Source organism: Marmota flaviventris, chromosome 6 (assembly GCF_047511675.1).
Source record: "Marmota flaviventris isolate mMarFla1 chromosome 6, mMarFla1.hap1, whole genome shotgun sequence".
NCBI classification, from domain to species: domain Eukaryota; kingdom Metazoa; phylum Chordata; class Mammalia; order Rodentia; family Sciuridae; genus Marmota; species Marmota flaviventris.
The window spans coordinates 22,301,239-22,328,274 of record NC_092503.1 but is presented as its reverse complement, the minus strand read 5'-3'; the positions used below and the strand labels follow the sequence as shown (position 1 = coordinate 22,328,274).

The following is a 27,036-nucleotide window of genomic DNA, read 5'->3' as shown; positions in this document are numbered from 1 at the left end:
TAGTCTTTGCCAGCATGTGGTCACTGCCCAAATTATGCTGCCTAAGTAGCCTTGGATGGTACATAATCAAAGGAGTGAATGTGTTTGAATGAAATTTTAATTGCAAAACCAGGTGGCAGGCTAGGTTAGGTGCCTGGGCTATAGCCTTCGGATCCCTGTTCCAAGGCACAGTGATACTGAGTCTTTCTGACATATGTAGCTATATCTAACCCTAACTAACCCATCATTTTTGGTGATCTGTTTTGGTGATCTGAAATGTTTGGTGATCTGAAATGTTAAATTTGGAAGAAACAAACTACCAAGCCTCTGTTTCATTTTTTAAAATTTTTCCTTTGGTAGGCTCTTTCTCCCTTGGCTTATCCTGACTTGAATAGTACAAAATTCTGTCATGTCTGTTTCCAAACTCTTTTGATTATTAAGACCAGCCCAATTGGATCCAGGGCTTTTCTGGGTTACTCCAGGTTTCATTATGTTCCCTTTGGAGGATTCCAGCAGAATATCAATGGGAGAGTCATCAGGTGTGTGGGCAGGGAGAATGGAGGAAAAAGGCAAGGCCTGCAAGAACTGAATGAAGAACACCATGCTGACAGCTCCTAAAATGTGTTTGAATTATACCACAGAACTTTCAGGCTGACTGGATGATCAGTCGTTGTACTCCGTTACCAAGGAGATTGTACAAGTGGAATCGATGTTTAGCAGCAGGGCAAGAGCTGGTCTTGGAGATTCTTTTCAGAGAAGACTTTGCCTGATGTTGTCAGGATGTCTTGGCTTTTCTGATTCAGCTCATCCTGTGAAAGCAGAACAATAGAGTACAGACCAGGAAGGGCAAATTGATTCCCCTTACATGCAAACTCCAACTGATGGGTAGTAGACATCTAGAGCTCTGTGGAGCAGGATTCTGGGGCTGCATTGAGTTTTTTAGGAGTAGTCTGTGCTTCTCCAAAGCATCATCCCCAGGTGCTTGGGAGTGGGATGGGGCAGGGGAGAGCTCACAAGCAGGTAAACCAGAAGAGAGCCATCATTTAAAGAGCCTCTAATCTGGTTCTTCATTTTACAGATGGCTTTATCAGTAATGAAATCAGCTCATGCAGGGTCGTATGATTATCAGCAGCAAAACCAGTTGGAGAAGGCAACAGTGTCATTTCTCTTTACACGGCACTACACGTTTGATTCAGATGTTTTTATACTTCTTGTTAATTTTTAATCATTTCTTTCTAACATCAAACTTGAACCTGCTTGTTGGTAGGTTCTTTGCTTGGTTCCCACAACCACACTTCCAGACTTCCTGCAGCTGATGCTTTGTGAGAGCCCATTCTTCAGACTCCTTTTAGTCCCATAAGCCCCTTAGTCTTCCAATAACTTTGCTTTGTTGTTTTTTTAATGATGTTCAGTGTCAGTTTCTACCTGCCGTCAGGAACTATGTTTGATAAGGAAATTGATCCCAGGGCGTGGATTTCAGGAAACAGACCCTGAGTGCAATACAGGGAATTGGGAATTGAATATCTAATCTGGATTAGGTGGAATGCAAAAATATCTTATTTCTTACCCAGGCTATAGTTCTAACAGCTTGTAGCACCTACTAGTAAACTGGCTAATTAAAGGCATCTGAGATCACCTGGAGTCATCTGCTCACAAGGGCAAAGGTGGGTGCATCACTGCCATAGAACAGAAAGGACATAAGGGATTAAGGTGGGCTGTAACATTGGAGAGTATAAAGAAATAGAATGTCGGGTTCAAGTCCACATGTGCTTGGTTTAAGACAAAAGAAAAATGCAGGAACTTTTCAGTGGACATGCAGGAAGACTTTAATGTAGCCTCAAACACAGAGGTATCAAAAACAAAGTAAAACAAAATGATTCTGCAGAGTTTAATCTTGTGGGTTTTGAGTCACAATCTTAGTTGAATTCAGGGTCTTCAGATCTCTTGGGAAGAGCCAAGTTAATAGGAGCAGTTAGTTTGGGAGACTCAGAATTCCTAAAAATCATCTCCCACACTGGATTTTCTTTGCCCTTGGATTTGGCTACTCCTGCCTTCAACTCTTTTGGCTTCTGCTCCCCCATTGCCCCAGCAGCTACAGAAGTCCCTTGCCAGAAGAAGTTAGTTTCCCATTTTGGTTAGAACACAAATTTTTTTTTACCTGTCCTTTAATCCCAAACCTTTAGAGTGAAGCTTAGCCTATGATAAGACATTTCTCCAAAATATTGGTAGATCTTCATTTCATATCCTTTCAAGCCAGTAAATCAGATCTTTTTTAGTGATCCATTTTACTCTTAGTTTTTCAGTTCATGTTTGGGCAACAGAACTTTTAAAGTTTAGAGTAACTTTTATTTATGTGAGAATCTAAAGACCTCCATGAGTAGGATTCAATTACTCTAGTTTAGAGGCCTCATGATATTTCATCTGAAAAAAACTAGTTTATGAAATTAACAAATAATTTTTATTAGCCAACTACAAGATATAGTGAAAAACATTGGGGGAGGGGAGCTTACTAGGGAATAAGCCCAGGGGCACATTACCACATTGACACATCCCCAGCCCTTTTAATGTTTTTTATTTTCAGATGAGGGTTTCATCTAAGTAAGTTGCTTAGGGCTTTGCTAAGTTGCTGAGGCTAGCCTCAAATTTGCAATCCTCCTGCCTCAGTCTCTGCAATCCTCCTGCCTTAGCCTCCCCAGTTGCAGTTGCTGGAATTATAGACATGCACCACTGTGATTTTTATATAAATAAAAATTCCTAAGTATACTTGGTACTTTCCTCATAAGCTTCATTTTCATTTAGTCACTGATTTATTTTTCCATTTCTCTTCTTGTTTTTTATTATTGTTCTTTATTTAGAAGGCAGTAGAACCACATCATAGGAAAACAGAGAAAAAGAAAACATGACCCATCATTCCATCATTGTTACCATTTGGGGCTTTTTTTCCTTCTGGGCTTCTTCCTTTGCTTTTCCCCTTAAAACATAATGGTAAACATGATGCTAAGCTCAGCTTTTAAAATTTAATGTATCACATGTATTTTCATCTCAGTGTCTACACAGCCTCCTTTCCAATGGTCACATAGTATTCCAGAGCATGCAGGCATTAAATGGTGGCTCTAAATTATTGAGGGATGGAAGTCTGTCTCATTACACTGAGCTCCTGGTAGATATTCAGTCATCACTCATCCAATTGAATTAAAATTTCTTACTGTACTCTTTCAAACATGATTTGAGCAAACATCTTTATGGATAGACCTTTTAAATATTTTTTATTATTATTATTTAAGAGATTCCCAGGAATGTGATTGCTGGTCACATGGCGCGACCATGTTTTGGGTTCACTACTACCAAACTGCTTTCCAACATACCTGCCATGCATGAGGTCACGTTTCCCTACACCCCTGGAAGCACTCTGAAATCCAAGGAGGAGCAACGTCTCACCCTTACTTTAACGTCAGTGTTTCTCATTTGCATGTTACTCATTGTATTTTCTCCTTTGTGAATTCACTTACTTATCTTTAGCAATGGGAGGGAAAGCCATAGAGAGACGAGCAGTGTCCTCATTTGGAGTTTGTTTTTCCAACTAGCTGCAGGGACCCCTTTCATTCTCCTTTGCAAAGAAACCTGTTAGTCTTCTTCTGAGAGTACCTTGAACTTGTGAAAATTGACAGCTTATTTATGCTCCTGTCATCTGCTTTAGCTGCCAGCATTAAGCGATGAAGGAAGGATAATCTACCCAAGACTGCTGCCCACTAATCTGGGAGACATCTTTGATTGCCTTTTCCTATGTGTCAGTATTGCTTTTCATTGTCAAAAGTAGAATAAAATAGCATATTTTTTCTATTGTTACTGTTCTTTTCCAAATAGAAAACTTGGCCCCCTGTGACCCAAATCTATCCAACTTCCTGGCCCCGAAGCACATGTGGAACTTTTGTCTTTACAAATCTTTGCCGATTTCTTTCTTCCTCTCAACTTGCTTCTAATATTTTGAAGTAGCCAGGTGGCACCTTCCCTCTAACTGGAGTTTGAACACAACAGGAGCTGTTGCCACTATGTAAGGTAGCTTAAAAAGGGGGTCCTGGAGGATCCCTTAATTCAATCTCAACATTTTGAAAATCCTATCTTTATTAGACAATAAGTCTTCCTAAAATTCTGCTATTTTCTAACCTCTAATCCTGAAGCTTTCTCTTTCAGCTTTAGTTCCCCCTCAGATAGGAAAGAGTAATTCAACTTCTTATTATCTTTTTTAGAAATTGCTGCTTTGTTTCTTTTCCCTCAGATCTCACTCCTAGACCTTACCTGAAACATCTTCTGGTTCTGAGGAAACTTCCGTGAATGGCAGAACACCAAATTGTTTGTTAGTCAAAACTAATTAAACAGAAGAGTACTTTCCAGGGCATCAGAACTCAGATATTCATTTCCACGACGGGCAGTACCTACTGGTCAACACAGGGTTGTGCAGAAACAATTTCCAAAGCCATGAAAATCAGAATAGGTATTTTTACGTAACAAAGCATATGGGAAAATTATCAAATAAGAAGTCAGAAGCTGATCCCAGTCCCAGGTTTGAGATTCAATTTCCTTATCTATAAAACAGGAGTCAGTTGCTAATTTTCAAACTGTGGGATTGTTTTTAGCAACACACCTCAGGTTTCCAGTGAAAACTAAAACATGAAATAGACACCCCAGAACTCCTTGCAATGCAAAGCCTGGGACTGGGATCAGCTTCTGACTTCTTATTTGATAATTTTCCCATATGCTTTGTTACATAAAAATACCTATTCTGATTTTCATGGCTTTGGAAATTGTTTATGTACATTTTTGTGTTGACCAGAGCCCTGGAGTCCCACCCTCTTACCCTCTAACTTTGCACTCCTCAGGGCTTCCAACGCTGCTCCGAGAAACCCTGAGATGTTTCCTATGGTGATATGAAAATTGCTACACAGACAGACCAAGTTCATTTCCACTTCCATATCTTGTATTCCCCAGTGGTTAAAATACAGACCATGCTGGGATTAGGCTGAGCAGTTTAGACCAGCAGAGAGGCATTGAGACCTGTCCCTGTGGCAAGGCCTGGTCATATTGGGATTCCAAAAGGTCAAGTAGCAATGGTCTCTATCTGACCTGACTACACAGGGGCATCAGTATATTGTGGTCATTTTTAAATATGAGTAATGACTTCATACTCCTTTACGGAGCACTTCCCTTGTGCCATGAACTCTGCTGCACATCACCCTGCCCTGCCCCCTTTAATCCTCACCACCAATTTCATCCTGAAATACTCACTCTTTCCCGCTTGGCACACACCAGCCCAGCTGCGAGGACAGGGGTGATCGTGGCACCTTGGCCGTTTCCCCTGCCAGAGCTTCTCAAAGCTGGTCCTTTTTCTTTTTTTAGGTTGTAATTTGTATGTCACCTTCCTAGATAAGTTTTCTTTGATTAACCTGGATCTTTGGGGCATCTCGTCTTATTTTATTCACAGTATTAATTATTGCTTGCATAAATATTTAGTCCAGTCATTATGTTCATCTTTACTTGCATATTTCCCGAATCCATCTGCATGCCCCCAAATGCAAATGCATGGAAAATAAAGATCTTGGCTCATTCATCCAACCCCCAACCCCCTTTAAAGTGCCTAGTCCACAGTGAATGCCTTATAGGGACCTAGAGAATGAATAAATGAACTTGAGTGGCATTTGTTATCTTCTCTAACAGGCACAGAAACTGAGGTGTAGAAAGGCTTGATTGACAACTGTAAGTCACATCACTAGGAAGCAACTGTTGTAGTTTGGATTTAGAGTGTCCCCCAAAGGCTCATGTTTTGAAATCTGGGTCCCCAATGCAACAATGTTCAAAGGTGAGGCTTTTGGGAAGTAATTGGGTCATGAGAGCTCTGATGGTGGATTAATCCATCAAATGGAATTTATTGCACTGTTGGATGGTAATGGAAACTAGGAGCAGGGCCTACTTGGAAGAAGTAGGTCAGGTCATTGGGATTATGTCTTGGGAGGGGTTTTGGGACCCTGGGCTCTTTATTTTTCACTTTTCTCTCTGCTTCCTGGCTGCCATGAGGTGAGCAGTGTTGCTTCACCATATGCTCCCCATTGTGATGTTCTGTCTCACCAAAGGCTCAGAAGCAATGGAACCAAGTGAACTGAACGGAAACTCTGATGCCATCAGCCAAAATAAATCTTTGCACCTGTAAGTTTTTTTCCTCAGGTGTTTTGTCACAGCAATAGAAAGCTGACTCACAGTAATAGAACCTGGGTTCAAACTCAAGTTTGACCTCAAAGCATGTCTTGATTGCCATTTGGCCTTTCTTCATGAAACAATTTTGAACTCTCAAATGTGCCTGTATCTACCTGGTAGAATGATTATAATGACAATGAAAATTGTGATGCCAATCTTTGTTCACCCCGTGAGTGTTTACTGAGCCTCTCCTTGATCATTTGCATCTGCAGAACACAGGGCATCCTAGGGAGCAGCACATTCAGGCTTGGATACTTACAATTTTTTCAAAGTTTTTATCTTGAGTTGAAATCTACCCTCAGGCATCTTTTACTCACTGATTGCAGTTTATCCCTTTGTAACAAAATCGAGTAACTACTTTCTAGCTACCTGTTTGGAGAGGAAATTAGTGACAGCAGGGCTCACTAGGTGTGGAGATTCCTAGTTTCTCACCGGTGTGCAAGCACCAGTAAGCATTGCAGGTAATTTACAAGGCAGTTTAATTGCCATGGTGCCTTAATGAGCATCACTGTTCTTGTTTCACCTTAATCAATGATGATATTCCTTTCCTTTTTTTAGGTATTTATTAAGGAAAGTGAGTTCTCACCACTAGCATGGGTGATTGGTTGGTCTTTGCAAGCTGTCCCCTTGTGACATACCTTATTCACTCTCCCTTGCAACTTGAGTGTGATAAAGATGGACAGGGACATGTTGAGGCCATCCTATGAGCTCCTCACAACAAAGGCCCATACAAATCTGTTCAATTCTGTGGAACAGAAAAACAAAAGTGTGGTCTCTGCCTTCAGCTTTTGTCCTTTAAGAACATTTGAGTCCTAAAGTCCTAACTACCCTGTGCTCTGTGGTCTCCACTGGTGGCAGCTGATTCCTGAGACTGTTACCTGTATTGGAATCTTATGTGGCTCATAACTTTTATCTAGATTGAAATTTTAAAAAAATATTTATTTTTTAGTTGGACACAATATTTTTTATTTATTTATTTTTATGTGGTGCTGAGGATTGAACCCAGGGCCTCAAATGTGCTAGGCAAACACTCTACCACTGAGCCACAACCCCAGCCCCCTAGATTGAAATTTTTTATTATGTCCCACAGAAAGAAATAGAGAAATGTGATAATATTTAGTGTGTTCTATAAGTTAACAACTCTTCTAAATCCCTTACTTGGATCATCACATTTTTTATTTGTTCTTTTTAGTTATACGTGACAGTAGAGTATATTTTGGCATATTTATACAAACAAGGAGTATATCTTATTCTAATTAGGATACCAGTCTTATGGTTGTACATGGATGTGGAGATTCATTGTGGTGTGTTCATATATGTACACAGGAAAGTTAGAATCGTCACATTTAATAGACAGTAGTATGTCCTAGGAAAATAACATGGGTTTTGTTGTTGTTATTTTGTGCATTTTTTTTTTCATTTCAACCTGAATTTCCATTTCCTACTTTCTAATATTCTGTCTTCCACATGATATGACTGATCAGATGCAGTCGTCCATGTAAAGTACTTAGAACAGTGTCTGGCCTAGAGTTAGCACCTCAAAAATGTTAGCAGCTGTGATTACCATATTACTTTCTTGCTGCTGTGCAGATTCAGTATTTTTGGATCTAGACTCACAGTGAAGCATGTAATTTTCTGGCTTAAATCAACACACTGTACTACAGTAGACAGAAAGATAAGGTAGAAATAGCAACATGCGACAGGCCAAAAGATCTGTGGTCAGGCTTTAGTTCTACCATTGGATAGGCTGTGAACAGCCCAGAAGTTCCTCAGCTCCTGAGAGCTTTGATTTCTCATTGATATATAAAATGTGTGCAACTGGTGGCTCTAAGCTGTCTTACCCCCTGTGTATCCTCCCTTAGTCCATTTTCTGTTTCTATAACTCAATATCACAGACTAGATGATTTATAAAGAATAGGGGTTTGTTCGGCGCATGGTTCTGGAGGCTGGGAAGTCTCAAGAGTCTGGCATTGGTATCTAGAGAGGGTCTTCTTGCTGCCTCATAATGTGGCAGAGGGTATCCCATGGTGAGACAGATGTGTTAACTTTGTCCTTTCTTCCTCTTCTTCTGAAACTACTAATAGTACCACATGGGCCCCAACCCGATGACCCTATCTAGTCCTCATTACCTTCAAAGACCCATCTCCAAATACCATCAGTATATGACTTTTCAGGATTATGTTCCCAACTAATTAATTCCGGGGGACATATCTAAGCCATTTCCCAGATAGTTCCTTGACAAAATGTGAATTTCATCATAATATTTCTACATTTCTTAGCCCACACAGTACCTTGCAGAGACCCAAATCATCATAGTGAAAGAGGGTAGGAGGTACTCAGCATGGAAGATTGGAAAAGGACCCTCCAGGACTCCCTTCTCTCTGTTCCTCCATCTGTCAGTAACCAACTGGGTTAGGAGTTTCAAGGAAAGCACAGCATAAGATACACTATCAGTAGTATTTGAGTTTTTGTTTGTTTTTAAATCAATTCACTATGATTTGTTTCACATGGGAAGTGGTATGTTGTGGTAGGAAAAGCATTGACCTAGGAGTCAAGAGCCCTGTGAGTTCAGCTCCAGCTCTGCCACCGTCTGGTTCGCTGGCAAATGACATTGACCTTCCCTGGGTCTTAGTTTTGTTAATTGTCAAAGCAAAAGGATTGCTAAAAAAATTCTTCCAGTTTTAAAACTCTCTGCTCCTAAGTTCTTCATATGAGAACAATGCTCCTATCGACAGAAAAGCATTTGGTCTCCCCTTTCTCCTTTCTTTGCCAAGTATAATGAGAGTTGGTATGGAAAAAAAATATTCTGCTGTGAAAAGGTTCATTCAGCCTTTTCTTAGTAGATCAAGTGGTTGGTATTTCTGCTGGCTCCTGAAATACATTACAAATCACAATCTGTAAAAAGTTCCAAAGCAGCCCCATGCCTTCCTGCTGAATTTGGATACATCGTTAGGTCTTACTATGCAGCTCATCCTTAACAACTGACAAAATATTTACTTTGCTCGGTACAGAAAAGGGTAACATTTTCCAAAATATTAAACTAGGTTGGATTCAGAACACAGACAATGAGGCAAAAAGCTGGACCTGTGTTCGAAGCCATGTCGTTGAATCATTTTCCAGAGTGCCATGAGAAACAGGGCCTTACTGGATGTTTGTGCTCCACAGTAATTCTGCAAATGGCAAAAGCAAGCCAGCCTCTGTCTAGCATACCCACTGGTGTGTAGATCAGCAGTTCTCAAAGTGTGGTCCTCAGGCCAGCAGCATTGGCATCTCCTGGCCTTGGAGTAGAGGCATTCTCATAACCTATCCCAGATATCCTGAACTAGTAAGTTCCAAGGTGTGGCAATCTGTGCTGTCATGAGTCTTCCAGGTAATAAGTCTAGGTAGTTTTGATGCTGAGAACAGTTTGAGAACCCCTGGTTTAAGCCCATGAAGGCTGCAGGAATTTTACCTTTCAGTTGAAAGCAATGACAAGATTCATAAAGTTCTCGTTAATAAATTAATTTGTTCTAAGATAAATGAATTTGAAATCTAGGGATGTTGACTTTAAAATGTTTCCCCCCCTCCTTCCCCTGTCTTCTTGACTCTCTTCCCACCCTCTACTACATGCTTATGGGAATAGTGTCTGAATTATATTTGTGTTTAGGACAGTAAGAATACTGCTATTATTATACTTTTATGAAACTAATATTATTGATAAAACCCAATTGGGTTTATTTTTAAATAAATTCTTATTTGAAGTCCCAGGATGAAAAGGTAGACAAAAACTGAATCATTACAATTTATAATTCTCTGTTCTATTAATGAGCCTTGTTTCTATAACGGAATAGCTATTTTAATAAATAAATGGAGATTTCTTTAAAATTAAATTAGTCACCAGCTTTAATTAAGAAATAGGCCATTATTTTAATAATTATCTTATTTCTATCTAAATTTGCAAATCATTCCAGGGGAAATTACGAACATGCTCAGACATCTCTTTCTAGTGTCTCCTGGGTGCTCCTCACTCGTTTGTGTAACCTGCCTGGCTACTGCAGGCGACCTTTGTCCTGTGGTCACATGCTTGGCGTTGTCATTCAGTCCTGGGGTTTTGACTCCTGCATCTGTTGATCTGGAAGGCTCACAAATGTGTAACGAGAGTGTGACTCCACTTCTGAGTTCCAGCCAATATCTCCAACTGCTTTAGTGTCCTTCCAGAGCTTTGTAGACCACACATCCAAACCAGAATGCACTTTTACCCTCCTTTGGTTTCCATGACATCCGTATTTCTTTTAATGAACGTATCTACCGTTTTTTAGTCAGCTTTTTCACTGCTATGACCAAAAGACCTGACAAGAACAATTTGGGGACACTGGACCACTGAGCCACAACCCCAGTGCTATTTTATATTTTATTTAGAGACAGGGTCTCACTGAGTTGCATGGCACCTCTCTTTTGCTGAGGCTGGCTTTGAATTCACCATCCTCCTGCCTCAGCCTCCCCCGAGCTGCTGAGATTACACGTGTGCACCACCACACCCGGCTGACAAGAACAGTTTTAAAGGAGGATAAGTTTATTTGGGAGTTCATGGTTTCATAGGTCCCAGTCCATAGACAGCTGGCTCTATTCCTCAAGGCCCGAGGGTGTGGCACAAGAGTGTGGCAGAGGAAAGCAGTTCAAGACATCACACCAGGAAGCAGATAGAATATTCTGCTCAACAAGACACAGTATAAACCCCAGTGACCCACCTCCTCCAGCCATAACCTGCCTGCCTACAGAACTTACCAAATTAATCCCTAGCAGAGGATTATTAAGTTGATTCAGTTAAGTTTCTCATAACCCAATTATTTCACCTCTAAACCTTCTTGCATTGTCTCACCCATGGGCTTTTTGGAGACACCTCATATCTAAACCATAAAAGCCATTAAGCAGAAGATAGTAGAAAGTCCATGGATTTGGGACCTGTATAGATCTGGATTCAGATCCAGATGCTGCCACACACTGGCTACATGCCACTAGGCAACTCTTCTCTCAAATCTTTAGATCCTTTGTATGTAAAGTGGGAAACTGTCTTAAGGAATAAAATAGAAAAATTATTTAAATTAAATGATTGTTTGGATTCATTTCCCAGTATTGCAAAAAATAAAATAAACTAGTACATGATGGTGTAACACATTATCCAAACCAGGCCACACTGAGATAGTAAAGGTGGCCAGACTAATTTTTCCATGTCTAAAAAAATTAAAAAAAAAAAAAAAGATAAACTCAGATCAGCTAATCAGGTCGTGTGTTCCTCCAGCATATTTAGTATTGTGAGTCACATGCATTGGGTCCTCAATAAATACTAGTTCCCTTTCCCTCTCTGTAGCTTGTGTTTGACTGTTTCTCATCGTCATTCCTCCCATCCCACATGTCCTCAGTCCCTCCCTCTTAGACGGCAGGACCATTCTTCCAGCTGAGCTCCTTACCTTTTATTTTTCCCTTCCCATGTGTAATTTGTACTGTTGCCAGATTAATCTTCTGAAACCATCTCTCTCAACCCATTCTCTGACTCAAGACCCTTTAACAACTGCCCGTACACACTTACTAAAGTTAAGACTCACCAGGATGGCATGCAAAAGACTTCCTGTTGGGGGCCAGTAGATTTCTTCATGCTTCATTCCAGCACTGTCCTTTATCCGTACCATGTTCTAAGCAAACATGAGCATTTCCCAGCTGCTTTGACCTCCCTGGTACCTTTGCCCTTGTCTCTCCTGGGTAGTGGAACCTTCCTTCTGCCTCTACCTGTTCAAATCCCTTCGGTCCTTCATGCAGAAATGTAAACTTTCCCCATCTCCCTTTTCCCCTCAATTCACCTAACCTTGTTTTATTCATTCCTAGACCTCTTCGTGCTCTGTTTTTTTATTGTAATTATATCTTAGGCAGCCCACAAAGAAAGGAGTTGGGAGGCAGCAAATAGATCTGGCTCATGCTTCTTGGCCTCAATTCTAACATAAGAGGAACTCAGTAAATGCTTGTTGAATGAATAAGTGAGTGAATGGAAGTCACTTTTGCCCCTCCAGTAATTAAATCCTGCCCTTGCCTCCTTGAGTGACCAAACATTTTAAAGACTATGACATGGATTCTCACTTATTTTTGTCTCTTTTAAATTAAAATTTAAAATCATCAATCAAAGTTTAAAATTGCTTAAATTAAGATAACCATGAAGCCAGTAGTTCTAAAACTACACAAGATGTTTTCCTGCATCTTCTAATTGATGAAATTAGCTTTACTTTCCACGAAAAAAAAAATGATTTCATAATTAGGAAAAAATAATTGGTTCAAAGGCAAATTTGACATATGTATATAGTAAAAATGGGCATTTGCTTACAACTTGGATATCAGAAAATACTTAAAGTTGGTTGACTTCACTGATTTCCCCCAAACTCCAAAATGTGCAGGAAATTTTGTCTTGTTTTTCCCTTGCCTTTGTCCCAGTTGATGGAAATTTATATATATATATATATATATATATATATATATATATATATATATATATATATTTTTTTTTTTTTTTTTTTTTTTAAAAGAAATAGGGCTAGACCGTTTCCGCATATCTGTTTTGCAACTGTCTTATAGTCTCTAAGACATAAAGTTTGTTTCTTTGTTTTTGTGGCACAGGGGATTGAACCTAGTGATGCCCTACCACTGAGCTACGTGCCCAGTCCTTTTATTTTATTTATTTATTTATTTTAAAATTTTTATATTTTGGGTACTGGTATTAAACCCAGGGGTGCTTAACCACGGAACCACATCCCTAGCCATTTTTTTTTTAATTTTGAGACAGTGTATTACTAAGTTGCTTAGGGTCTTGCTAAGTTGCTGAGGCTGGCTTTGAACTTTGTACTTGCGATACTCTTGCCTCAGCCTCCTGAGCTGCTAGAATTTTTTTTTTTTTTTTAAGAAAACATCTGTGGTTAAAGGAATAGGTTTTATTAGTTTTTGTGGTTGTTTTTGGTGGTGGTGATATTTTAATTTTTGCTCCAGATCTCATTAAGAGAAAGCTGCCTGTTGGCAAAGAGACTATGTGTAATTGCTGCTGGATCCCGGGGACTGTGCTATAGAGGAGCAGACCATCTTCTGGCTCGTGTTTCAACATTTATCCACTCATTTTTCTCACAAAAGTGTCCTGGTGCAGTGAAGAGTCACACCTGCTTGGTCTTACCTGATAGCAACAGTTCTAGATCCCCTGCTCCTAAACTTTTTAATCCTAGAGATCTTTTTCTTTGCATTGGATAATTGCTCAAATAATTCTTTTAACTGCTGTGAATATTTTTACCCCACTTTTATCCCAGCATGGGTTTTCGGAAGTGAAAATACAGGCAGTTAACTTTTATTGAATTTGAAATGCTCAGGCCTCAGAATTAGCATAATTTTGTGAAAATTATACAGAAACCCTACTTAACTTAGGTGGCCATTAAAATATTGATAGAGTGACCCCCGAGGGTAGCTCATTCACATTCCCTCATAGGGAACTGGGATGTCAGGGAAGGCCACCATGCATCTTATTTCCATAGCTAACTTAATGCCCTAAAACAAAATCAAAACAAAACAAACAAAAAACAGAATTCACTGTCTAAACTTCTATCATTAAGACTCTTGGCAAAGATACTGGAATTCTCAGAGGTAGGAAGTTTGTCTCAGAAAACAAGCATTTCACCTGTAGCCAGTCAGTCAACCTGACAGCAAATGCTTGCAGACAAGGTAGGGATGTAGTGTTGAGAGGTGCAGTGGGAACCTGCCAGGCATGGCCAGGGCCCTCTTCATGGGGTGGATGCCTGGCGAGAGGCACCATCGTGGCTGCCCAGGTGTCTCTGTTCCCTACCCCTCCTTTACCCTATTTGGCTCAGTTGACATTGGGAAGAAGGCTTTAGAAAGCAACAGTGACAGTTTCCTTGTATTTATCTTCTAGTCTGGAACCTGGAAAATTCTAAACTCTTTGATCCAAGAGATTGTGAAGTTGAAAGAAACCAAAGCAAAACAAAAAACCAAACAGGCCAACTTCTAGGGCCTAAAATATCTCAGCAACCGCATAGAAGTCGTGACCTTTGGTTAGCCAAAAGGGCTGTGATCTCTTTGGGCTACATTGTTTTCACGTGGAGAACCCTCACATGCGTTAGGATTCTTTTAATAAGGTTCTTTGAATGCAGAACCTAAGACTGGGCTGCCTTAAGTGACCAGGTCTTGGAGGAACTGGGGCAGGCTGTCAGCAGTCTATTGGAGAGACACACCTTCAATGGGACCCAACACAAGCCAGAAGGAGCTGGGGCCACGGAGGAGTCAGCTTCAGGAAGAACAGAGGTGTCTGCACTCTGATCCGTATTGATGTGACTCAGCTCTTCTCCCAGGCCTGCTACATCTCCTTAGTTTGCTTCTGTCATCTAGCTTCCTTAACCTCCCCTGGTTCTATCTTTGCCTCTTCCTTAGTGACTTCAAACACTTGAAGCAACGAAATTCTTTCTGCAGGCAGCATCTTCTATTTAAAGCTGATATAAATTAACCTGCAGTGAAGGAAGTGACAGTAACTGTGGCCCTCTTCTCATCCCTGCGTCAAGCCCTACACTGTCTCCAGAGAACCCCAACACACCTTGGAACACACTTTGAGAACCTCAGCTCTGTCCCTTGGCTTTGGCGTTCTCATCATTGACTCCTCCTCACGACCTGCTGTGACCACATTTGGCCTGCGGTAGAATCTCACAGGCTACTTTGTTTTTTGCACCAGGCCTGTTTACATACAGACTGGACTAGTGTCGAGTGAAGCAGCCACCTCTGGTCTCATCAATTGTGACCAAGTTAAAGATGAGGTTAAGTGATACAGAGACCAGGTAAGGCTTTCCCTTCACCAGGAACTGGGAAAGGTGATGGCTTCCATGACCACCACGTCTAGGCATGATGATAGTGGAGCAGAAACCCAAACCAGGAGAGCCTGTAGGAGGCTGAAGCATCAACCAGCTACAGGCCACCTGGAAGGAGAGGACAGCTGAGCAGCCAGAAAGAGGATCTGAAGGAGTCATTAGGGACATCCAAACCACCTTCACTTGTGCAAATGAGAGGGGTCCAGGGGCTTGGACTTGGGATTGTTGGAAGTTCAGCACTAAATAAAGAAACAATTGTCACCAGTGTTATTAATTGGTCCCAAAGTGGGTGCGGTCTGGGGAACAAGGAAAACAAAAGTAACCTTTATCTGCCTCCTTGTGTAGGTGTGGAGCTAGCTTTTTAAAAATGTGCTCTTTCCATTTTCAAGATGTCAAGTGTGAAACGCCAACTCACTCTCCATTTAAGAGTTCATTTCTTATTCCCTGTAAAAGGCAGAAGTGGCCTCTGTGACCATCATTTGGAGGGATGTCTGGCAAAGACCATTTGGCCAGTGCCATAATAGAAACCCAGATTTTGGTCCAGGTGAAGGATCTGTGGTGCTCCCAGGCACAGGGAAGCATAATGTGACCCTAAGGGAGCCTTGCCCTCCAATAGGAACAAGGCCTCATTCTGGAGACCCTCAGACATGGCCTCAAGGCTCTTTGAAAACAGCAGCTGTGGTTCCTGCAATTGGAACAAAATACTTACAGCTATTTCCCTCACCACTGGTGTTTGAAGACCTTTGGCTCCATAAAGAAATTAGCCTGAGGAGACTCAAGTCCTAAGGCTGGCATTGACACCGGCTGGTTGTAATTGTGTTCCATTTGCATCACCTTATAGTTTCTGTGGAAGGAACATTTCACAGCTAACACATGGCGGGTTGGAATCCCAGTGAAGCATCCCTAATACCCATTATCAGTTCTGGTCCACTTTCTCTCAGGTTCTATCACAAACAGATAAGTGCAGCTTGTTGGGAATTGGGGAAAGGCATATTTTAACATGTAATGTACATTTTAACATTTGCAATTTAAAGTTCTAAAACTCCCCAGGACATGTAAGTGATCATTAATACTACTACACCCTCATTCACTGTGAGACTGTGATGATGTCACTAGCTAATAGTGTCCTAAATGGGCGGGGCCATCATCATGAGGTTGCCAATTCATCATTTGTATTTCAACTGATCAAACAATGATCATTTGATTAACTTTGTTTAGGCCTTTTGTAATAATTTGATTTGGATGCTTCTGGTATTTGGACGTTTTAGAAAAATGATCCTCAACTATAACCAAAGAAGAATTTTGCTGGTTTATGTGGTACAACAGTGTTTGATGTGCAGTTTGCCCCATTTACAAGGCTTCGTCATTCAGAGATAGCAAATGACACTGTAGGACGTTACCTAATCTTTAGTATTCTTTTATTTAAAGGTAATTGAAAATGTGATTCTAAGCTCTCAGAGCTTTTCTTATCTTACTATTAACTAGAGCTTTTATCCCATCACCCTCCTTCCTTTCATCTGAAGTCTAAGTGATCAGTTTCTAGAAATCTAAAACAACAACTTGATTATGTGACTTCTGTATTGAAAATCCCCACCGTCTAAAGCAGTTTCCCAATGGATGATATGGCTGTTCCTGGTGATAGTGAAATGGTTTTAGGGGCATAGTGGAGAATGTTTTTTTACTTCTATGTTAATCTTACTATGTATTAGGAAAAATGTAAGTATATATTAAAGTAAAATTATCATAGGTAATGTTACATATTAATTATTATATATTAAGAATGTTATGCATTAATAAAGTAATTTACCATTATATTATATTTTAAAAATGTATATATCATTTATGGATATTATATATATACAATATATATAATATATATTATATATATTATATCATTGTATAATTATATACATTATATTATTATAATATATACATTATATTATATAATGTATATATGTATATCGTATATATAATGTATATATCAATTATGGATGTTATTGCTAGGATGATAAGAATATTAAGTGAATCAGCATAGAATCCATTTTTAATACTAAGTAAATAATTCTGTAGGTGGTTCTTAAATATGTGAAATCTCTAAATGTTTACCAACAGGAGAAAGTTTGACTCCTCAGCTTATATCCAGCTTTATATCTTGTTGCCCTTCAATTCAGAAGTATTGAATTGAAGAAATATTGGCTGCTCCTTTAAATATCCAATTAACTTTCACATCTCCCTTTCTTGAGTTCTAGTGTTGACTTAGTCACATCACATATGTATACTTTGGGAAAGTCACTTAAACTTCCTGGGTTTCCTCACTTAAAACAGGACTGAAACTAATGAATGGTCACCCAGCAGATGTCTCTTAAAAGTTTCTGGATGTACTACTACTGTGTCAAATGAAATAAATTATAGAAATATAATGGGTTATAATATTTCACTTTTATAGTGCTCAGTGCAGAATAAGTGCCCATTAAGGACGTGTTAGAGAATAAATGAATGAATATCACCAGTGTTCAGGTTTGAAAGGGCACTTATTTAATGAAGGGAGCATTCATGGAATGGCAGGCAGTACCTAATGCAGAACTATCAGAGAAAGGGTGTCTACCTTCAAGGAACTCAGTTTAGGGAAGCTCCTTTCAAGGAACACAATCAAGCTTTACCTGAAGAGGTAATTACCATAGAAGGCATAATGTAAGATGATGCTTAAACTGAGCCTGACAGGATGAAGACAGGTGATGTCATGGAGAGAGTGCAGAAGGGCTCCCTGGGCTGAGGGCAGGGACATTCTGTGTAGACCAGCACTGTCCAACAGAAATATAACGCAAGCCACAAATATAATCCAGGTTAAACAAAAGGTACAAAGAAATGCATAGAATTAATTTTAATAGTATAATATATTTAACTCAATAAATCCTAAATATTATAATCTAATAGGTAATAAGTATTTTAAATTATTAATGAGATATTTCACATTCTTTTGTATAAAAATCTTTGAAACATAGTTTATATTTGACATCCACAATACTTGTCAGTTTGGATCAACCATGTTTCAAGTGCTCATTAGCCACATGTGTCTAGTGGCTACTGAATTTGACAGCACAGGTATAGATGATAGAAGAAAAGCCCAGAATACTAAATAAGCTGAGAGATCTTTGATGTGCTTATAGCCCTGGATGTGTGGGATACCAGTGGAAGATGAAAAGGAGATATAGTCAGACACCAGACTGGCAAGGCCTTGGATGCCAAGATGGGGGAGTCTCGATTTAATCATGAACACATTCAGGAGCCTTTGACGCCTTTGAAACACTTTATATAGGTATAATTTGTGGATTTGAAAGATTATGTCAGCAATGATGTGAAGGACTGATTGGGGAGGCACTTTGAAAAGCAGTGCTGTTTAAAGTCTTTCTCTGTGCTTATGGAATTTTCACCTAAACACTAGCAGTAGTACACAGCTTTAATTTCCAGCGTTTCATGAGTTTTAATCTTTTTTCTGGGCCTTAGTGAGAATTAAGGGTATGGTAGAAGAGGAGCAAAGAACATCAGGTTATAAGAGAGACCGCACGGGGACTGCAGACACTGTGGGGCTTAGGCTGCACAGCTCATGATGGCACTTCCTCATCAACAGACCTTGCCATCCACAAGCCACCATGCAGGCAGTGAGAGTGCCCCACCACATACACATGTGCAGGATTTCTGTCCTTGATGGCAGTAGATCCAAGGGAAATATCCCACTGTCCCAGATCCCTCCTTTGCTAGTGTGCTCCTACCTCTAAGTTCTAGGTAGTAATTTATTTCTTTTGAGATAAAAAATGATTTTTTTGTGATCTTTTCTAAAAAGGCAAATGTCTTGAGTTGGTTGCATAGTTTCTCACCACACCTGCTAACAGTCAAGCTGTCACTCTTTCCCCTTGAGGACCTAAGACAAGCTTTCCAAGTTCATTTTGTTCTCAGGATTGTCTACTTCACAGGGTCCTTCCTTCTGTTATCTTCTGCTTTTCTGCTGCCTCATTCTCTGGCACCCTTCTAGCTCCCTTGATTGCTAATCCAAATGCCACACATCAATGGATATTTATGTGCAGAGCAAATGAACCTGGAAACTTCAGATGGTGTTCTTGCAGAGCCACGTGCTGGCTGTGCCTCCTCTTTCTCCTGCTCTAGGAGCTCCCATGCCTCTGCCGGTCTCCCTGAGCCTAACAATGGTAACTAAAATCAGTGAAATGTACAAGGAACTGCCCACAGGCCTGGAGGACAGGAGCCCAGGGAGATGCTGATGCCCGGAGGAGGAGGTGTGCAGAGTTCATTCCTGGACTCCTGGGGTCTGCCCCACACCAGACACCATCCTCTGTACCCAGAGATGATAAAGCATAAAGTGATTCAGATGACCATCACCAGGGACATGAACCACAGGGGTGGCTCTGCATGGCCCTGCAACCATTTCTTAAATCTTAACATTTAAACCTAAATTTTTTGAATCTAAAATTTCTTAAGTTTCAAAACCAACTCCTGGGTTGGTTTAATTTGTTTTGCTCAAATTAGAGTCCAGGAAATTTGGGAATGATTGGTGGTTTAATGAGAGAGTAAAGATGGCCAGGGTGAATAGTTGAGGAATCACCTTAATTTTGCCATGTCACATGTGAATGACTGTCACTTTTTCTTATGATGTGCCTAGTTTACTGAGATGTTAAGTTACTAGAAAAGTCTCCCTTATTTATTTAAAACATTTTTTTTTTCATTTTGAGTTAGATACTGTGGGTAGCCTGACTGGCATCTGTCCATGGTGCTTGATGGGTGGGTGAGGATATTCTGAAAACCAGAAAGACACCCATGCCAACACACACACACACACACACACACACGCAACTCTGGCCATTCTAGTGGGGTGGACAGTGTCACTGTGAGGAGGAGGAGATTTGGACTTTGACCATATTTTCCCCACTGTTAAGTAAAATGCTAGGCAATTAGCCTTTTCCAAGGTGAAAGATTTCTTTTTATGATCTTTTCATCACACAAACATTCATAAAGGAAGAAAAGTGAATTTTCTCTGGAAAACTACATCCACTGAGGTTGACTCCTGTAGCTTTGTCAATTGCCTTCTTTCAAAGATAGATTAGAGTGATTAGTGATAAGGCCCTGAGTACCCCTAAGGGGCTTTCCCAAAGAAAAGAGAAAATCCTTCCAACTTCCCCCACCTGGTTGGGAGCATCAGAGTCCTTTTAGGAGAGCTTTGTTTCAAAAGAGAAGAACATATTGATTGAGGCTGACTAGGAGTTGTCTTTATACAGAAAGAAAAGGCTTAATTACTAGAGAAATAAATACTAAGGGAAAAAAAGAATTCAGCCAGCCAGTATTACCTGGCTGAGTTCTTTTTATTTTCTTAAACAGAGGCTTTCACATGCTTTTTTTTGGGAACAGTGGGAGTGATTACTCAGACCCTGATTAGGGGGAAGAATAGAATGGAATTAGAAGACAGAACCTGAGCCAAACTTTAACAGTGGTTTGGGAGAGAAATGCTTGGACCTTTCATTCAGAAAGTAGCCTTTCATGACTCAGTCACTGGTGTTGAATATTGCCTGACACATAGCAAGAGTTAAAACCAGTTGGGAGGTGAGGATGAAATGAATTTCAGTCTGATTGACTTGGAGTGTGGCAAAGGGATTATCCACCCCGAATTCCTCCCCCTCCCACCCCCTTAAATGCACTTCTAGGTACATAGCTGAAGTCCCCATAGCAAGACATATATTAACAAGAGAAAAGCATCCAAATGTATGTTACAAGTTTTTCATGTCACAAGAGCCTTCCTAAGAAATTGAAAGAAACAGTTAAACATGTATAATTTTTTACATTAGGTTTGAAGAGTAGATAGTTGTGAAATATGAATGAGTAAAAAAAAATATGACCTAACATAATGTATTGGAGGAAACAGCAACATCTTCACCTTGTCTTGAACGAAAAGAACGTGATTTTGCTTTGGGAATAGGGGGGGCATCTCTCCAATGAGGGTCTTCTCACCTGGTTCAAAGTAGGTCAGGAAACCAATCAGATTATGACGTGCTTCAGGGGAGAAGAGGCTGGGGAGAGGCCATGAGGATGACCATCCTGCTTCTTCCATTTTCTCAGATACCTTTAGCGTCAAGTATTTGGGGCTAGCACATCCTCAACCACATCACATTTTTATTTTCTCGTAAGTAATAAGTCCCAAAGTGTGAGGTCTTACCTGCCCAGGACATCTGGGTTGATTTGCTCCTAGAAGCCTCAGTGGACTTCACAGGCTGTGCTTTTCTCAGGAGTGGAGTGCGTACGGCTGGTGTCCCTCCTGGTGACCTTCGCAGCCATCTGGGCCAGGACTTGCGTCTGTCCGGCTAGCCCAGCGGGGCAGGGCCTCTGCCGTGCCTTTGCGGATGCCTCATTCTGACTCCGCTTCTGTGACTCATGCCATCTGTTGGTAATTTGTCCTTGTTCTGGAGTCAGGGGTTTTCAAAGGATTTAGTCTCTGGCTTCCCTCCATGAGGGGCACTGGCTGCGATTTCCTGACCCCCTCTTCCTGTCCTGCCTGTGGCCAGGACCCAGCGCTGAGTCAGGCTGCCCTGAGTTTAACGATGTTGCCCTTTGCACTTTAGAGAACCTCACACCCAAGCCTGCTCCCTTTGAGCCAGTAACTCTTTGTGGGACTCATTTGAAGTTCAGCCAAGCTGGCAGCCGTGGGGTTCCACTTTTACAACCTCTAGCAACAGTAGGCTCCAGTCCTTTGTGTCACTGGGCCATCTGCTTAGCTTTTTCCCTCCTCAAACTAAGCAAAATGAGCCACCTAACCCACAAAAACATCCCTGAGTGAAACTCATTTGCATCAAGAAAGCCTAAATATCTGTTCAGAACCACATACCTTTTCATGCCTCCTGGAGAAATTTTATTTTTACCAAGAAAATAGACAATCATAATATTCTCATGGAAATCCAGTGAAAGAGGTACTGTTAGTATCTTTGCTTTTGCACTTAAGGAAATTGGGGCTCAGACGGGTCAGGGAACTTACCATGACAATGCTGCTAAGTGGTGGACCTGGAACTAAGCCCAACTGCCTGGATCCAGAGGGTAAGAGTTTGAATTTCTTGTACTCTGCCCCCACCCTGACATTAATAATCCAGTGCTTTGAATTGCAATGCCTTCCACTGACTAATTAAACCCTGAAGCCTTAAATGTGGCATCATACATCTATTAGCAATTCCCATGCTCTTCTCCACCCAGTGCATATTTTTGAGCATCTTCTGAGTATTGTGTGCTGTGCTGGGCTCTAAGGACACAATGATGAGGAGGTCTTGCCTTGTGGAGCTTATAGTGTAGTGGGGCTACATTTATTCATTTAATAAACCTTTATAAGGGACGTATGGTGTGTAGCCCTGATCTGCTATATGATAAACTCACAGTTTTCCAGTGTCTTTGGCCTCTCGGGTTAGGAATCCGAAAGCTGGGAGCCAGCACGAGTATCTGGCATGTGTGTCCTGGCCAGGCTTGGAGCTTGTCTTGCTCTTGGTTTCTTCATCTATTGAGTAGATAATACATAAAGTTACTTCCGGCTCTGGAAAAATACTTTCTACTCTAATCAAATTTGGCTTTGAAAGAAGGCGAGGGTTTAGAAATGTGGGAAAAGAAGAAAGAGGTAATCTGGGTTCGTGAGGCAGTGAGGAAAAAGAAGTTCCACAAGTACATCAACTAGAGAGCTTTTGTCTACAAGTAGCAGAAAACATGATGGCCAAGGGCTTGAGACTTAGGAGTTTTAAGACCTTAAGAGGTCAAAGGGTAAATGTTGCTGGTATTATTTGAGTTGCTCAACAGTGCCACCAAGGACCCAGTTTGGGCTAGGTTTCTCATTTGCCATCTTGCTTGGTATCTTGCCCTTTTACCTTCAGTCATTTCCTTGTGGTTACAAAATGGTATTTGATATTCCCAGTATTATTTTCTTACAACAGTGTCCCAGCAGAAAAGAAGCCATAGGAGGAAAGACTTTCTTCCTGCTGTGGCACGTGTATTTAAAAAAAAAAAAAAATCTGGAAAAGGAGCCCTCCCCCAGCCAACCTCCTGCTTTATCTCATGTGTTAGAACCAGGTCATATGTCAAGCCGTATGCCAATCATAATTCACCCTTTGGATCTGAGTATGTGAGTTCTGCGTTCTCTGAGGTCCTGAGATTTGCCAGCTCTTTAAAACCTGTGTTGAATTTGCAAGGAGAAGGGTAAGTAGTCATGGAGAGTTGGGTTTGGAAGCAAACACTCTAGTATCATTTGGCCCTAGAAAAACCCTTGAAAAAACACCGTAATGGGTGAGACTACTCAACGCTTTAACACTGGGAAGGATATACTCAGGAGCAAAACCTTTGTTGTCCACAAAGAGTTTGTTACCAGAGGAAATTGTCCCTAAAAGAGAAAAGCAAACGATAAGATCGCCACTAGGGAGACCCCTGTGAATGCCCCATGACTATCTTGTATTTGAAATGGAGAAGGGCCAGCTACAACTTCCCTTTCATTTTCAATTTAAACACAGTAAAAGTACTACCAGGAAAGTGGACACGAGGTTGAGGGAAAGAAGCTCAGTCATCCAGGTGTCTGTTTTACACAGGGCACTGTGACACAAAGATGCCTGAGACATGTCCACTCACAGGCAGAAATTCTGGATATCTATGCATTTCTGAAAGTACTTGGAGTATGGTAAGGGCTTTGCCAATGGTCCACACAGATAACAGCTGGAACCCTCTAGAGGGACCAGCTGATTCTGTTCAGAATGGGATAGGCAGTGATACAGGGAGGAGTGCACTTGAAATGACATTTGAGATGGACCCCGAAGAAGAAAAAGACACACTCAGTGAAATATAGGAGACAGTAATCTAGTCCAGAGGAACCTCATAACAGAAGTTCAAGTCCTTTGAATCTCTTTCAGTAGCTATCAGTGATAAAATCTTCAGGACCCTAAGAACCTGCACCACTACTACTCAGAAAAGTTGTGCTCTTTTCCTTCATTGAGAGAGACTGTGGGTGTGACTTCAGAATGAGCAGGTGGTAGATAATTAGACACGGCTGCTTGCAGAAGAGCTGAGGAGCCACTGTGGGCTGGACGGAGGGTAAGCAGTACCTAAGGAACGTAGGAAGGACTCTTATTCTATTCCCCATCTCTTTTTATTTTTTTTTTCTTGGATATCAGGGATTGAACTCAGGGGCACTCGACCACTAAGTCACATCCCCAGCCCTGTTTTGTATTTTATTAGAGGCAGGGTCTCACTGAGTTGCTTAGTGCCTTGCCGTTGCTGAGGCTGGCTTTGAACTCGCAATCCTCCTGCCTCCACCTCCCAAGCTGCTGGGATTACAGGCGTGCACCACCACACCCAGCTCCGTTCCCCACCTCTTTTACCAGTGATCTTGTTTGTTTTGTCACTTTCTCACCTTCACATCACATTTAAGGTCCATCTTACCCAGTAAACTTCACACCTTCACAGGGGGGGTGTGCACCATTACATCTTCGTCATACCTCTGCCCAAGCACCAGACCTAACACACAGTTTTTGTCTTAAACTGAGTGTTGAACAAATGGATGATTGGATAAGTGAAGTGTGAAGGTGGCCAGTGGTGACCTCTGTGTTGACCACATAAGCAACAGGAATTTACCAATTGGTCTCCTGGTTTGAGTGTATTAATCATATCTGGCTCAGGTTTTGTACCTGATGAGAACCTCTGAAATGTATCAACAGATGGGGAAGTGGAGAAAGAATGTCTCCCTATTATTGGGTGAATATAACACAGGAGGTTCTAGGTAGAACTGAGCTACTACCTAAATCGCCTACAGTGACAAAGAGATTAAATGAGGAAGGAGCAACCATTTATCAAACTACCAATAAAAAGAGTATGACATAAGGACTTATATTAGAGACTCCTTAGACAGATACATTGGGTTTCAACCCCAGCCTCATTGCTTTCTGACTGACTTTGGGCAAGTCACTTTACCTCTCTGTGCCTCAGTTTATTCATCTGAAAAATAGAAACAGTTAACCACTTCAGAGGGTCATTGTAAGAATTCAATGTATACATGTAGTATTGTTCTGCATTACTCTGAGCCTGGCAAGTAGTGAAGATATACAAGTACTAACTACTTGAGCTTTGAAGCAACCCTAGGAGTTAGACATTACATTCACACTTTATAGCTGATGACAGCTTATAAATGTTAAATAGGGGCTGCATCTCTGAGATCAGTTAGGTAGTGAGAGAATTGAGATTGAGATTTAAACCTGACGCTACAAGCCCCATTGTAAGAAATTAATGTGGCTATATAGTATTATGACATAAGGACTTATATTATGAGTGAGTCCATTGACTTTAACCTTTACATGTGAGAAAGAAGCTGAAACTTCATAAAAATATTTCCTTTAACAAATTCATGTTTCTATGTTAAACATAAACAGCAGATTCCCCTTTCTTGCCAGGATCATGAAAATTATGGAATCACAGATTTGGCCACTTTGTCTAATTCCTGCCTCTTGACCAAGTGACTGCTAGAATTTTCCTCACACTTAAAACTATCAGTGGTGAAGGAACATTTGTTTTCATGTTTGGTATTTAGTTAGTATTTTTTTTTTTAGTCTCCAATCTGTCATGAACCAAAATTATTTACAAAATACAATGAAAAGAGAATTACTAAAAAAAAATAAAAGAAATGAATACGAAAACCAAGCAAGCAACATTTCAGCTCCATCTTTTGTATGATGAGGTTCAGTGGGAGAATTGCTGATGGAGTTTCTAAGTGCTTCTCCTCTGTTCCTCTACTCATCTTTCCATGGCGCTGGACCAGTGGCCAGTCTCCACTCTGCAGACCACACTCTGAGTATCTGGTTTCAAGAATTCCACCAAGAGTTAGTTACTAGTCAGGTGGAAATGATACACATTCCTCTTTGCTCTTAGCTTATTGGAGAAATTACTTAGATTTCTATAGATTTTCCTTTACAAACATTGACCTGGTGTTTGCAGAGCTTCCTAGAGGACCTGTATCCACTCTCAGAGGACATTAAAAAAGTGATATGAAACAATATGACAGCAACAACCAAACAGCCTCTACAGCTCATCTTGTGCTAGGTGCAAAGAAAATATTAAAGTCACTTTTAACAAAGGCTCAAGAGAACCCTGAAGGAAACAAGCTCTGGTCCTACTTCAGAAACACTATTTTAGCCCAGAACTGGCTCAAATCCCTACATGAAATCCCTGCCCCTTTGTCAGGCAGACTGAACTATTTTAGAGTCTCCTGGAGCCCCTTCACCCCTCAGGCTGCCTCCCTGACTCAACCAGACTTGTTTGACAGCGTTTTCTGCAAGTGCAAACCCCACTTGGGCTGTCACCATCTTGCCACTTCTCTGCTGAAGCATTGAGAGACAAAGGAAATGAAAGGAATGAAGAAAAGAGTATTTCCATGCAGCCCTGCTGCTACACCTCCTAACAAGGGCTTTCTATTTCATTTCATCCCGTTTTATTTAACAAGTATTCCCACTGTGCTTATTGAGTGTCAGGAACTGTACTGAGGAATTTGCAAATATCCACTCATTTAATCCTTAGGACAACCCTAGCAGGTAGGTCCTATTATTTTCTCTGATTTATGTAGATGAGGAAACTAAAGCACAGAATGTTTAAGAAATAGATTCCTGGTCATGCAGGTAAATTTTGATCTGTTTAGTATCTCTCTTCCTCCAGAGTAAAGGAGACAGGCAGAGGTGCCAGCTTAGAATGAGCACAAGTAATAGCAGTGGTAGTGGGGAGAATTAACTTAGTCCAGGAGAAGCAACAGTCCTAGCACATGAAAGCAGCCACATCTCAGACAGAACACAGGATTCCAGTCACCAGTATGGGAAAACCAACTTAGGACTTTGTGGCAGGGCCGTTATGTAATACAAGAAAATAGAACCAAAATCACATA

At 40.8% G+C, this 27,036-nt stretch overlaps 1 protein-coding gene across 7 annotated transcripts in view; it reads left to right on the top strand.

Moving 5' to 3' along the window:
• Window positions 1-27,036, top strand: part of Aig1 (androgen induced 1) — a 242,918-nt gene that overhangs the window by 133,415 nt on the left and 82,467 nt on the right. The window contains exon 4 of one of the 7 annotated variants that reach the window (XM_071612966.1): window positions 14,671-15,335. The exons of the other annotated variants lie outside the window; for them this stretch is intronic. Within the exon in view, the coding sequence (XP_071469067.1) occupies window positions 14,671-14,673 (3 nt within the window). The 3' untranslated portion in view covers window positions 14,674-15,335. Of the gene's footprint in view, window positions 1-14,670; window positions 15,336-27,036 lie in introns of those variants that run through there. 7 annotated transcript variants of the gene reach the window in all.